The sequence below is a fragment of the Schistocerca nitens genome, chromosome 4 (genome assembly GCF_023898315.1).
Source record: "Schistocerca nitens isolate TAMUIC-IGC-003100 chromosome 4, iqSchNite1.1, whole genome shotgun sequence".
NCBI lineage: Eukaryota > Metazoa > Arthropoda > Insecta > Orthoptera > Acrididae > Schistocerca > Schistocerca nitens.
Genome location: NC_064617.1, coordinates 944,525,245 through 944,537,626, shown reverse-complemented (window position 1 = coordinate 944,537,626; position 12,382 = coordinate 944,525,245). Strand labels below are relative to the sequence as shown.

The following is a 12,382-nucleotide window of genomic DNA, read 5'->3' as shown; positions in this document are numbered from 1 at the left end:
TGCCAGAGTAATGTTCACCAAGAAGTATGTGGCTGGGAAGCCTTGTGTCATTCAAGCGATGAACGTGGCCTAACCAACTCAGCTGATGAGCGGTTATGGTTTCCTCAGTGCGGTTTAGATGCGCTTTCTCGAGAACAGCTGTGTTGGTCACTTGGTCGTCCCACTTAGTACGGCACCTCTTGACACCATGAGTTTGGTATGCGGCTTTAGTATTTTATTCATGAAGAAACATGTAATGGAGTACTTCTAGGACTGTGTCCAACTTTATAAGTATGGAGACTACGACTGTGTTCAGTGATAACATAAAAAATATGCCTTAATTCCTGGACTTTTGTTATTCTCTTGTAGGTAAGGATGAAATCTATGACTGTATAAAGCAATCCAATACGGAAAAAAGATTTTCGGAATGAAATTTTTACTCTACAGTGGAGTGTGCGCTTGTATGAAACTTCCTGACATATTAAAACTGCGTTCCAGATCGGGACTCTGACTCGTCTGAGCTACCCACGCATGACTCAGGACCCCGCCTCATCGCTTTACTTCCGCCATACCCCGCCTTCTACCTTACAGCCCGCAGCTCGTGGTCTTGAGGTAGTGTTCTCCTTCCCGCGCACGGGGTCCCGGGTTCGATTCCCGGAGGGTTAAGGATTTTTCCTGCCTCGAGATGACTAAGTGTTGTTGTCTCGTCTTCATCCTCATCTTTCATCCCCACTACGGTCGGAGGAAGGCAATGGCAAACCTCCTCCACTCGGACCTTGCCTGGTACGGCGGTGCGGGTCTCCCGCATCGTCCCATACGCTCCTTATAGTATGGGACCTCATCATCATCTACCGTACAAACATCACAGAAGGTCTCCTGCAAAACTTGCAGGACCTGGAAGAAAGATTATTGCGGAGACACGGTTTTGCCACAGCCTGGGAGATGTTTCAAGAATGAAATTTTCGCTCTGCAGCGGAGTGTCCGATGATATGAAACTTCCTGATAGATTAAAACTGTCAAGTGCTCTACCCGCACTCGCCTACGAAAGACAAAGGTCTCGATTTCGAGCCTCGGCCCGACTCGCAGTTTTAATCTCTCAGGAAGTTTCAACAAAGATTTTGCTTACGTCTGTGATCACATCTCTTGCCCCTATTGCTATAAAGCAGGATACAAGAATACCGTAACTTATACTCAGTAACTAAAGGGTGCGTTTGATTGGCAGGGCACTTAGAAAATGTAACAGACCTACTAAGGAGACTGCCTAAACTACGCTTGTCCGTCCCCTTGTAGAATACTGCTGCGCGGTGTGGGATCCTTACCAGGTAGGACTGAGGGAGTCCATCGAAAAAGTTCAAAGAAAGGCAGCACGTTTTGTATTATCGCGAAATATGGGAGAGGAGGTGACAGAAATGATACAGGATTTGGGCTGAAAATCATTAAAAGAAAGGCGTTTTTCGTTGCGACGGAATCTTCTCACGGAATTCCAATCACTAACTTTCTCCTGCGAATGCGAAAATATTTTGTTGACACCAACCTACATAGGGCGGAACGATCACCACGATAAAATAAGGGAAATCAGATCTCGTACCGAAAAAATGTTCAAATGTGTGCGAAATCTTACGGGACTTAACGGCTAAGGTCATCAGTCTCTAAGCTTACACACTACTTAACCTAAATTATCCTAAGGACAAACACACATACACCCATGCCCAAGGGAGGACTCGAACCTCCATGACTGCAGAGCCCTAGATCGCTAGGCTAATCCCGCGCGGCTCGTACGGAAAGATATAGGTGTTCATTCTTTCCGCGCGTTATACGTGATTGGAATAATAGAGAATTGTGAAGGTGGTTCGATGAACCCTCTGCCAGGCACTTAAATGTGATTTGCAGAGTATCCTTGTAGATGTAGATGCCCTGACATGGTGTCGAATGCTTGTACTTAACAATATCGTCCGCCCCCAGTAGCTGAATGGTCAGCGTGACGGATTGTCAAACGACTGGGCCCGGGTTCGATTCCCGGCTGGGTCGGGGAATTTTCTCCGCCCAGAGATTGGGTCTTGTGCTGTCCTCATCATCATCATCCTCATCGACTGCAGGTCGCCGAAGTGGCGTCAACTTGAAAGACCGGCACCCGGCGAACGGCCTGCCCGAGGGGGGGCCCTAGCCATACGATTAAATAAATAAACTTGACAATATCGGAATGTCTAAATTAATGTAGCATAGTACAGCCATCGAATTTCATTAGCTGGGGTTAAGAATAGTAAAACAAGTCTTCTGTAGCTGCAAAATATAAATTTATTTTATTAAATAGTTAAATCTGGTGGTGGTGTTTGAAGTGCTCTCCCTCTCGTGCAGGGGTCGGTCGTGTTGCGAGGTCCGGTGTTATGCTTGACGGAGCACGCGTCCGTCTAGCCGTGGTGGCCGTGCCCGCCGTATCCGTAGCCGCCGCCCCCGTGGCCGTAGCCGCCGCCCCCGTGGCCGAAGGCGGCGTCGTGCGCGTTGACGGCGGCGTCGCGGGCGTGCGTGTGCGCCACGGCGGCGAGGTGGGCGGCCCTGTGGGCGGCGACCTCCGCGGTGTCCTGCACGTAGCCGCCGGGGCCCACGGCGATGTGGGCGGGGCCGAAGGCGGCGTAGCCGGCGTGGATGCCGTGTCCGCCGCCGCCGCCTCCGTGTCCGCCCCCGTATCCTCCGCTGAAGCCGCCGCCGTACCCGCCACTGAAGCCACCGTGACCGCCTCCAAAGCCACCGTGGCCGCCACCGAGACCCACATACCCGGGCCTGGCCGTGGCAACAGCGACGGCGGCTACAATGAACACCTGCAACGGGTAATGATTCACAATCATTCACTGAACGCACGAAACAGTGCTACGCTTCAGTACTGTGCGGATGGAATGAAGAGCTCCTAGTGGAGGGGGGTAGGACGTCAGACGGGCCGACTTGGAGCAGGAGAGGCATCACAGGACATTTTAATTTCCACTGTCTATACTTTTACAAATAAATTCATAAAACTTTGTCAGCATGACCAGGAAGGGTTCAGAATTTACACTCACAGAAGTGCAAGTTCGAAAACATAACAAAATAAATTTTTTTCACATGTGAAATTTCATCATTTTTTTTCACTTACTAATGGCAGCATTTGTTGCTATAGGTACACTTTTCTTCATAAGTAAGAGAGATTCTTCGATGAATTTTGCACAGCATACACACCTTACTCAAAGGTGTATGAAACTCTAGAATTTTACAAATCTATTAAAAACTGTGCTAAAAATAGAGGGAATTAAATAGAAAATTTGTGTTTCTTGTAAACATGAGGTTTAAAATATAACAGCTCATTCGTTTTTTCATAAATTAAATAAATTCTAGAGTTTCATACACCTGTAAGTATGGTTTGTATGCTGTGCAAAACTCATAGAAGAATGTCTTTAACTTATGAAGAAAAGTGTACCTATAGCAACAAATGCAGCCATTAGTAAGTGAAAAAATGATGAAATTTCGCACGTAAAAAAATGCACTTTCTTATGATTTCGAACTTCCACTGCAATAGATGTGAATCCAGAATCCTTCCTGGTGTTGCTGACAAAGTTTTATGAATTTATTTGTAAAAGTATAGACACTGGAAATTAAAATGTCCTGTGGTGCCTCTCCTGCTCCAAGTCGGCCCGTCTGACGTCCTACCCCCTTAACAGAATACACAGCATGTCATTCTGAATGGAGAGAAGTCATCAGTGTGTTGGTCGTTCTCTCTCTGCATCGAACATTCTTGCCATAACCACATCACAAACATTACGATCTGACGTTTTCCGCACTGCCACAATTGCACCATTAAGTGGAGTATGCCTGTCAGTGTAAAGTGTCCACAGTTCTGTGCCTGAGCTGCTAACTGGAGGAAATAAGCATTAATGGGTTGCTCTTGCCTCATGTACCTGGTGGAACGAAGCAACCAAAAATGTATTAGGTCCGCAACTTTGCTTCCGCCGTTTTGCAGTAGCGGCAGTAGTGCCAGGTGGGTTTCAGCTGGTTGGTCATAGTGTAATACAATAAGCTTAGACACCAGTAAACATAATGCCAAGAAAATATTAGTCGATTTGTGATTCCACCATAAGGTTACGCCGGCCGGAGTGGCCGAGCGGTTCCAGGCGCTACAGTCTAGGATCGCGCGACCGCTACGGTCGCGGGTTCGAATCCTGCCTCGGGCATGGATGTGTGTGATGTGCTTAGGTTAGTTAGGTTTAAGTAGTTCTAAGTTCTAGGGGACTGACGACCTCAGAAGGTAAGCCGCATAGTGCTCAGAGCCACTTGAAACACAACGTTACTCTTAAGTACGTCAACTTACGTACCCATTTGTCGCCATTTGCGGGAAATTTTAATTTTCTGCTTTAACATGAAGAAATCTGCGGCTATGGCTCTTGACATGCTGGGTAAGACCAATGGTGAGGCAACTATTATTGGAAGAACGTGCAGAGAATGTTTTCAAAGCCATAAGAACAGTGATTTTGATATCGAAGACCGACATGGCGGGGGAAGACAGAACGTTTTCGCAGCTACTGAAACAGACGAAGACAGTCACAGGACATCATTATCGAAAGCAATTGACGCGTTCGAGCCCAGAACTGAAACACAAACGGCTTTTGATTGTGTAAATCATGAAATTCTGCTAGACAAGCTCAAGTATTGTGGCATGAGTGGGACAGTGCACAAATGGTTTAATTCGTACCTAACCGGAAGAGTGCAGAAAGTTGAAATAAGTAGTTCTCGTAACATGCAAAGATCAGCACATTCCTCAAACTGGGGAACTATCAAGAATGGGGTTCCACAAGGGTCAGTCTTGGGTCCTTTGTTGTTCTTATTATATATTAATGACTTGCCATTCTATATTCATGAAGAGGCAAAGTTAGTTCTCTTTGCTGATGATACAAGTATAGTAATCACACCTGACAAACAAGAATTAACTGATGAAATTGTCAATACTGTCTTTCAGAAAATTACTAAGTGGTTCCTTGTAAACGGACTCTCACTGAATTTTGATAAGACACAGTACATACAGTTCCGTACAGTGAATGGTATGACGCCATTAATAAATATAGACCTTAATCAGAAGCATATAGCTAAGGTAGAATATTGCAAATTTTTAGGTGTGTCCATTGATGAGAGATTAAATTGGAAGAAACACATTGATGATCTGCTGAAACGTTTGAGTTCAGCTGCTTATGCAATAAGGATCATTGCAAATTTTGGTGATAAACATCTTAGTAAATTAGCTTACTACGCCTATTTTCACTCATTGCTTTCATATGGCATCATATTTTGGGGTAATTCATCACTGAGGAATAAAGTATTTATTGCACAAAAGCGTGTAATCAGAATAATAGCTGGAGTCCACCCAAGATCATCCTGCAGACATTTATTTAAGGATCTAGGGATATTCACAGTAGCTTCTCAGTATATATACTCTCTTATGAAATTTGTTATTAACAACCAAACCCAATTCAAAAGTAATAGCAGTCTGCATAACTACAATACTAGGAGAAAGGATGATCTTCACTATTCAAGATTAAATCTAACTTTGGCACAGAAAGGGGTGAATTATACTGGCACTAAAGTCTTTGGTCACTTACCAAATAGTATCAAAAGTCTGACAGATAACCAACAAGTATTTAAGAAGAAATTAAAAGAATTTCTGAATGACAACTCCTTCTACTCCATAGAGGAATTTTTAGATATAAATTAAGAAAAAAAAATATTAAAAAAAATATAAAAATAAAAAATAAAGAAAAACAAAAAACACAATAAAATAAAGTTGTTATATTAACTTAAGTATGTTGTTAAATTAACCTAATTATGTCATGTATTGGAAAATTCGACTCGTTCCACATCATTACGAAATATCGTATTCATGATCCATGGAACTAGTATTAATCTAATCTAATCTAATTAATCTAATCCAAACAATACAGTGATAGACACGTGAAGGTAATTTTGCAGCAAGTCAGTGCTCGACCCCATGTCGCAAAACCCGTCAAAAATACATCGAAACGCTAAAATGGGAAGTCCTATCCCTCCCGCCGTATTCTCCATACGTTGCTGTCTCTGACTACCACCTTTTCCGATCAGTGGCATACAGTCTGGCTGACCAGCACTTCTCATCGTATGAACAAGTGCAAAACTGAATCGATTCATGGATCCCGACAAAAGACGCACAGTTCTTCCGCCACGGGGTTCGTATGCTATCCGAAAGATGGGAGGCTGTAGTGGCCAGCGATGGGCAGTACTATGAATCATAATTTTTTGCAAGTTTTTCACAATAAATATCCAAACTTCGAGAATAAAACGGCCGAAGCAAAGTTGCAGACCTAGTGGTATTTGTGATAGCTATAGTTATTAGTGTGCAAATGACATGAATTCTGATCTAATGTTTCCAGAATGAGATTTTCACTCTGCAGCGGAGTGTGCGCTGATATGAAACTTTCCTGGCAGATTAAATGTGTGTGTCGGACCGACACTCGAACTCGAGACCTTTGCCTTTCGCGGGCAAGTGCTCTATCAACTGAGCTACCCAAGCACGACTCACGGCCCGTCCTTAAATTTTGCTTCTGCCAGTACCTCGTCTCCTACCTTCCAAACTTTACAGAAGCTCTCCTGCGAACCTTGCAGAACTAGCGCTCCTGACAGAAGGGATATTGCGGAGACATGGCTTAGCCACAGTTCGGGTCTAATGTTTAGTGCATTGTCCTTAGTCTCCAGTAGAAATATCGGCACTTAACATCATTACACACTGCATGTAAGACATTGTGATATCGTTGGAATTTCCCGGATGATGCCGTTGTATGCAGAGAAGTTGTAACAATAGAATATTGTAGTTAAGTGCATGAAGACTGCGAGGAATCGACGCTTGCAGCAATGAGTGGCGAGTTTATCCACAGCACAAACAAATGTAGCGTACTATAACGACAAAGGAAGACCCTATATTATATGAATGCACGTTTGCAGGACAAATACTGGAAGCAGTTACTTCCATTAAATATCTAGGAGTATACATACGGAATGGTTAGAAGTGGAATGACCATATAAAATTAACCGTGGATAAGACAGAATCCGGTCTGAGATTCATTGGAATAATCCTTAGGGCGTGCAGTCAATCAACAAAAGAAGCGGCTAACAAAACACTGGTTCGGCCAATAACCCAATATTGCTTGTCAGTCTGCGATCCATACCAAAGAGTTGAGAGAGGAGATTTGAAGAAGAGCGGTGCGTTTCTTTGCAGGTTCATTTGGTAACCGCAAAACTGTCAAGCAGATGGTCCTCTGCCTCCACTGGCAGACGCTCAAAGGGAGGCGTTCTACATCAAGGTATTGTCTACTGTTAAAGCCTTAAGAACATACGATCCTTGAAGAGTCAAACAATATACTGCTTCCTCCTGGGTACGTCTCGCGAAAAGGCCATGCAAATAGCATCAGAGAATCGATTCCACGCGGAGGCTTACTAACAATCGTTCTTCTAGCGAATCATACGCGACTGGAACAGAAAAAGGGTGAATTGGCAGTGGAACACAAAATACGCTTCACCACACACCGTAAGGTGACTTGCGGAGTGTAGATGTTGATATAAATTATATAATTTTATAACCGCTAATCGAAACAAGTCAAATGAGACACTATCAACAAACTCTTTGAGCCTATCAAAAAGTTACGAGACGTGTATTGCAGTTTTACTTATGCCTAAGACATATTTATTACAACGGAACAATACTGATGACTGCTCACTAATTTCTTGGATACCTTGTATTCTTGACGACACAGCTCACTCAACCAGCACGCCTCATCAAACAGTATATTTGTCCCACAAACGCAGTTCATTGTTAGTTCCCTGGCGACTGAGGTCTAGAAAACGATTGTGATATAGAACACTCAGTTTACAGAATAGTCATTTAAATGTGCAAGATGCCTGGACCAATCAATGCCAGGAGAGAACGTCCACAATGCATCACCAACTAATTAAAATTCTCTGAGAGCGAATATCGGGTTTTCATTTTCCCTTACGATTCTGTTGGATACTGAATCGGACCAGAAGTCATCGGGGCAGATGAAAAGCATTGATACACCAATGGCTCGCCGTTGTGGCCGAGCGGTTCTAGGCGCTTCTGTCCGGAACCGCGCGACCGTTACGGTCGCAGGTTCGAATCCTGCCTCGGGCATGGATGTGTGTGATGTCCTTAGGTTAGGTAGCTTTAAGTAGTTGTAAGTTCTAGGGGACTGGTGACCTCAGAAGTTAAGTCCCATAGTGCTCAGAGCCATTTATCTCACGCTTACATTAACCTGTGATCTTCCAATGTTCATCACTTACCTAGAAAAATGTATTCCCTAAATTTCAGTACTCAATATTAATTATTCTTTAGTGTTGTGATTTTCTTGCGTCAGTGTATGATGTCTTAAACATAACTGCACATTCGATTGTGTGCTGTGCTGAATCCTGGCAACGCAGCGAAAATTCAGTTTTTCGCAGCTCCTGCGACGTTGAACGGGTCACTATGTGTCATATCACAGTACTGACGTCGGTTTTCAGAAAGAGGAAATATTCGTTACGAGATACACTAAAGACCTCAAGAGTAGCGACTACATAGCACATTCCAGTACATTTATCAACGCTATTCACTACCCCCGACCGAGTATTTTTTACAAGAAGTTAAGATGCCAACAACAAAAGTATAGTGAACTTTACGTGAATTGAAGATTTTATGTATGTTGACAAATACCAGTACGGTACTCGCTTTCGACCACTATTGAGCATTTTAAAAATGCAGTACATACGCGATGAGCATAATTATGTGGGCACGTGACAGATTTAGGTGAAGCTTGTTTTGAACTACGCCTATGTAAGTCTTACGCTGTAAGAACTACAAGATGTCAGGCCTCAAATACCTGCCGGCCGTTGTGGCCGAGCGGTTCTAGGCGCTTCAGTCCGGAACCGCGCTGTTGCTACGGTCGCAGGTTCGACTCCTGCCTCGGGCATGGATGTGTGTGCTGTCCTTAGGTTTAAGTAGTTCTAATTCTAGGGGACTAATGACCTCAGATGTTAAGTCCCATAGTGCTCAGAGCCATTTAAAACCTCAAATACCTCGTTTACGATACCGCCAACTTCAGCAAGCTATAACTGTCACTTAAGACTCTGTCTTACCCTTTTGCTCTCTGTTTTGCTTTACTCTTTTTCTTTTCTTATTTTGGAATAAGTGAAGAGAATCATCCTGGTCTATCATGGGGTTGGAGCACAGCTGTCCCACTAGAAGGGATCGGCGATACCTTTGACGGTGCGTCAGTTCTGCTTTCGCAAAAGCAAAGAACACCGTTGCTGGTTGCCAGCGCTGAGAAAGGGAGGCAAAGTTTGTTCCATCACATCGCTCCTCTCCCCTCCCTCCCCTCTTTTGTTTACTCTCGCGGCCGATTCCCACGTTACAGTGTCCATACTACAGTAATGCCTACAATTAGCTAAAGCGTAGTAACTCACGCTAGAACGATTTCTACATCCCCGTTCATTTTTATACATCTACATCTACGTGATTACTCTGCTATTCACAATTAAGTGCCTGGCAGAGGGTTCAATGAACCACCTTCATGCCGTTTATCTACCGTTCCACTCTCGAACGGCACTCGGGAAAAGCGAAAACTTAAATTTTTCTGTGCGAGCCCTGATTTCTCTTATTTTATCGTGATGATCATTTCTCCCTATGTAGGCGGGTGCCAACAGAATGTTTTCGCAATCGGAGGAGAAAACTGGTCATTAAAATTTCATGAGAATATCCCGTCGCAACGAAAAACGCCTTTGTTTTAATGATTGCCACTCCAGTTCTCCTATCATTTCTGTGACACTATCTCCCCTATTTCGCGATAACACAAAACGAGCTGTCCTTCTTTGTACTTTTCGTTGTCATCCGTCAGTCCCATCTGATGCGGATCCCACACCGGACAGCAATACTCCAGAATAGGCCGTACAAGCGTAGAGTAAGCAGTCTATTTGATGCACTTTCTAAGTGTTGTGCCAATGAATCACAGTCTTTGGTTTGCTCTACCCACAATATTATCTATGTGATCGTTCCCATTTAGGTTATTTGTAACTTTAGTCCCTAAGTATTTAGTTGAATTTATAGCCCTCAGATTTGTGTGACTTATCGCTTAACCGAAATTTAGCTAATTTCTTTTAGTACTCATGTGAATAACTTCACACTTTTCTTTATTCAGGGTCAACTGCCACTTTTAGCACCATACAGATATCCTATCTAAATCATTTTGCAAGTTGTTTGGATCATCTGATGACTTTACAAGAAGGTAAATGACAGCATCATCTGCAAACAATCTAAGACGGCTACTCAGATTGTCTCCTATGTCGTTAATATAGATCAGGAACAATAAAGGGTCTATAACACTTCCTTGGGGAACGCCGGATATTACTTCTGTTTTACTCGATGACTTTCCGTCTATTACAACGAACTGTGACCTCTCTGACAGGAAATCACGGATCCAGTCGCACAACTTGTAAGTAGGCTGTTTAGGTTTTTATTTTGGTTATGCCACGTAGCGCTCTGTATGAAAATCACTGGCTGTGCTGTGTGCAGTCTGTGGCTGGTTAGCATTGTTGTAATATTCGCTATTGTATTGTTGGGCAGTTGGCTGTTAACAGCTCGTAGCGTTGCGCAGTTGGAGGTGAGCCGCCAGTAGTGATGGATGTGGGGAGAGAGATGGAGTTTTGAGAGCGGATGATCTGGACGTGTGTCCATCAGAGACAGTAAATTTGCAAGACTGGATGTCATGAACTGATATATATATATATATATATATATATATATATATATATATATATATATATATGACTTTTGAACGCTATTAAGGTAAATACATTGTTTGTTCTTTATCAAAATCTTTCATTTGCTAACTATGCCTATCAGTAGTTAGTGCCTTCAGTAGTTAGAACTTTTATTTAGCTGGCAGTATTGGCGCTCACTGTATTGCAGTATTTCGAGTAACGAAGATTTTTGTGAGGTAAGTGATTCATGAAAGGTATAGGTTATTGTTAGTCAGGGCCATTCTTTTGTAGGGATTATTGAAAGTCAGATTGCGTTGCGCTAAAAATATTGTGTGTCAATTTAGTGATGATCAGAATAAGTAAAGAGAGAAATGTCTGAGTACGTTCAGTTCTGCTCAGCTGTTTGAAAATCAAATAACGTAAGGGGTTCATCAGCACAATCATTCAAAACATTTTCTGAGGGGACGTTTCAAACTGAGGCGATACTCTGTAGGCACGCAGTTATGTTAGAAGACGCTTGTGAGAAACGGTGTCGAAAGCCTTATGGAAATCTAAAAGTATGGAATCAATTTGACACCCCATGCCGATAGCACTTATTACTTCATGAGTATAAAGAGCTAGTTGTGTTTCACAAGAACGATATTTTCTCAATCCGTCCTGACTCTATGTCAATAAATCGTTTTCTTGGGGGTACTTCATAATGTTCGAATACAGTATATGTTCTACAACCCTACTGCAAATCGACGCTAGTGATATAGGCCTGTAATTCAGCGAATTACTCCTACTTCCGTTTTTGGTTATTGGTGTAACTTGAGCAATTTTCCAGTCGTTACGTACGGATCTTTCTGTGAGCGAATGGTTGTATGTAATTGCTAAATATGGAGCAATTTTATCAGCGTACTCTGAGAGGAACCTGACCGGTATACAATCTGGACCGGTGGTCTTGCCTTTATGAAACAGAAGCTTTTCATTCTATAGTGAGATTTGATGGTAGAATTCCGAACGAGTTCTACAATAAAGGTAAAAGTATCAGACATCTATAACTATGGAGAAGCTGTCTCTTACCCTCCCATATGCTTCTAAGAGGCCACATCCAAGAAGATTTCCTTTTCATTAATTGCTCTAAGTCAATCATGTAATAGTCATTCTGGTATCATTTAATGAATGGAACCCTATGGTCACTTAGAAGAAATACATCGAACAGAGAAGAGAATGAATGTCCACACAACTGCTGTTAAAGCAGGTGATTGCTACTCACCAGAAAGGTCTTCATGGCAGGTTGGTTGTTGCAGCTGCTGAGGACTGTACCGTAGAAGCGCAGGCCACCAGCTTTTATACCTAACACTGATGCTGTGAAAGGGACGGTCCCACTGACCGTGGCCTTCCACGTTCTATTCAAGTCAATGTCTGTGAAGCCACGCCGAATCGCGCTACGAACTTGTAAACATCTACAGTTCCGTAGTAATGGTGTCCTAATTCCCGCAGGAAAATCCTGAATTTTACTTATTACTGAATATTAACCTCTGTTCTCGTCCTGAAATGTATCGTTAAAGAAACTTTGTTTAAACCAGAATCTCTTCTCTTTGTATTCTATTGTTCGACTTAAAAGACA

The 12,382-nt window shown here is 43.0% G+C and overlaps 2 protein-coding genes across 3 annotated transcripts in view; both read right to left on the bottom strand.

Moving 5' to 3' along the window:
* LOC126253590 (cuticle protein 63-like) overlaps positions 1 to 12,382 on the bottom strand; it is a 64,446-nt gene that overhangs the window by 28,842 nt on the left and 23,222 nt on the right. The window lies entirely within an intron of this gene.
* LOC126253592 (uncharacterized) lies at positions 2,252 to 12,100 on the bottom strand. The gene is made up of 2 exons (XM_049955027.1): positions 12,029 to 12,100; positions 2,252 to 2,795 (listed from the first exon to the last, which is right to left on the bottom strand). Exons 1-2 carry the CDS (start codon positions 12,041 to 12,043, stop codon positions 2,388 to 2,390), a joined length of 423 nt encoding a protein of 140 aa, XP_049810984.1. The 5' UTR covers positions 12,044 to 12,100; the 3' UTR covers positions 2,252 to 2,387.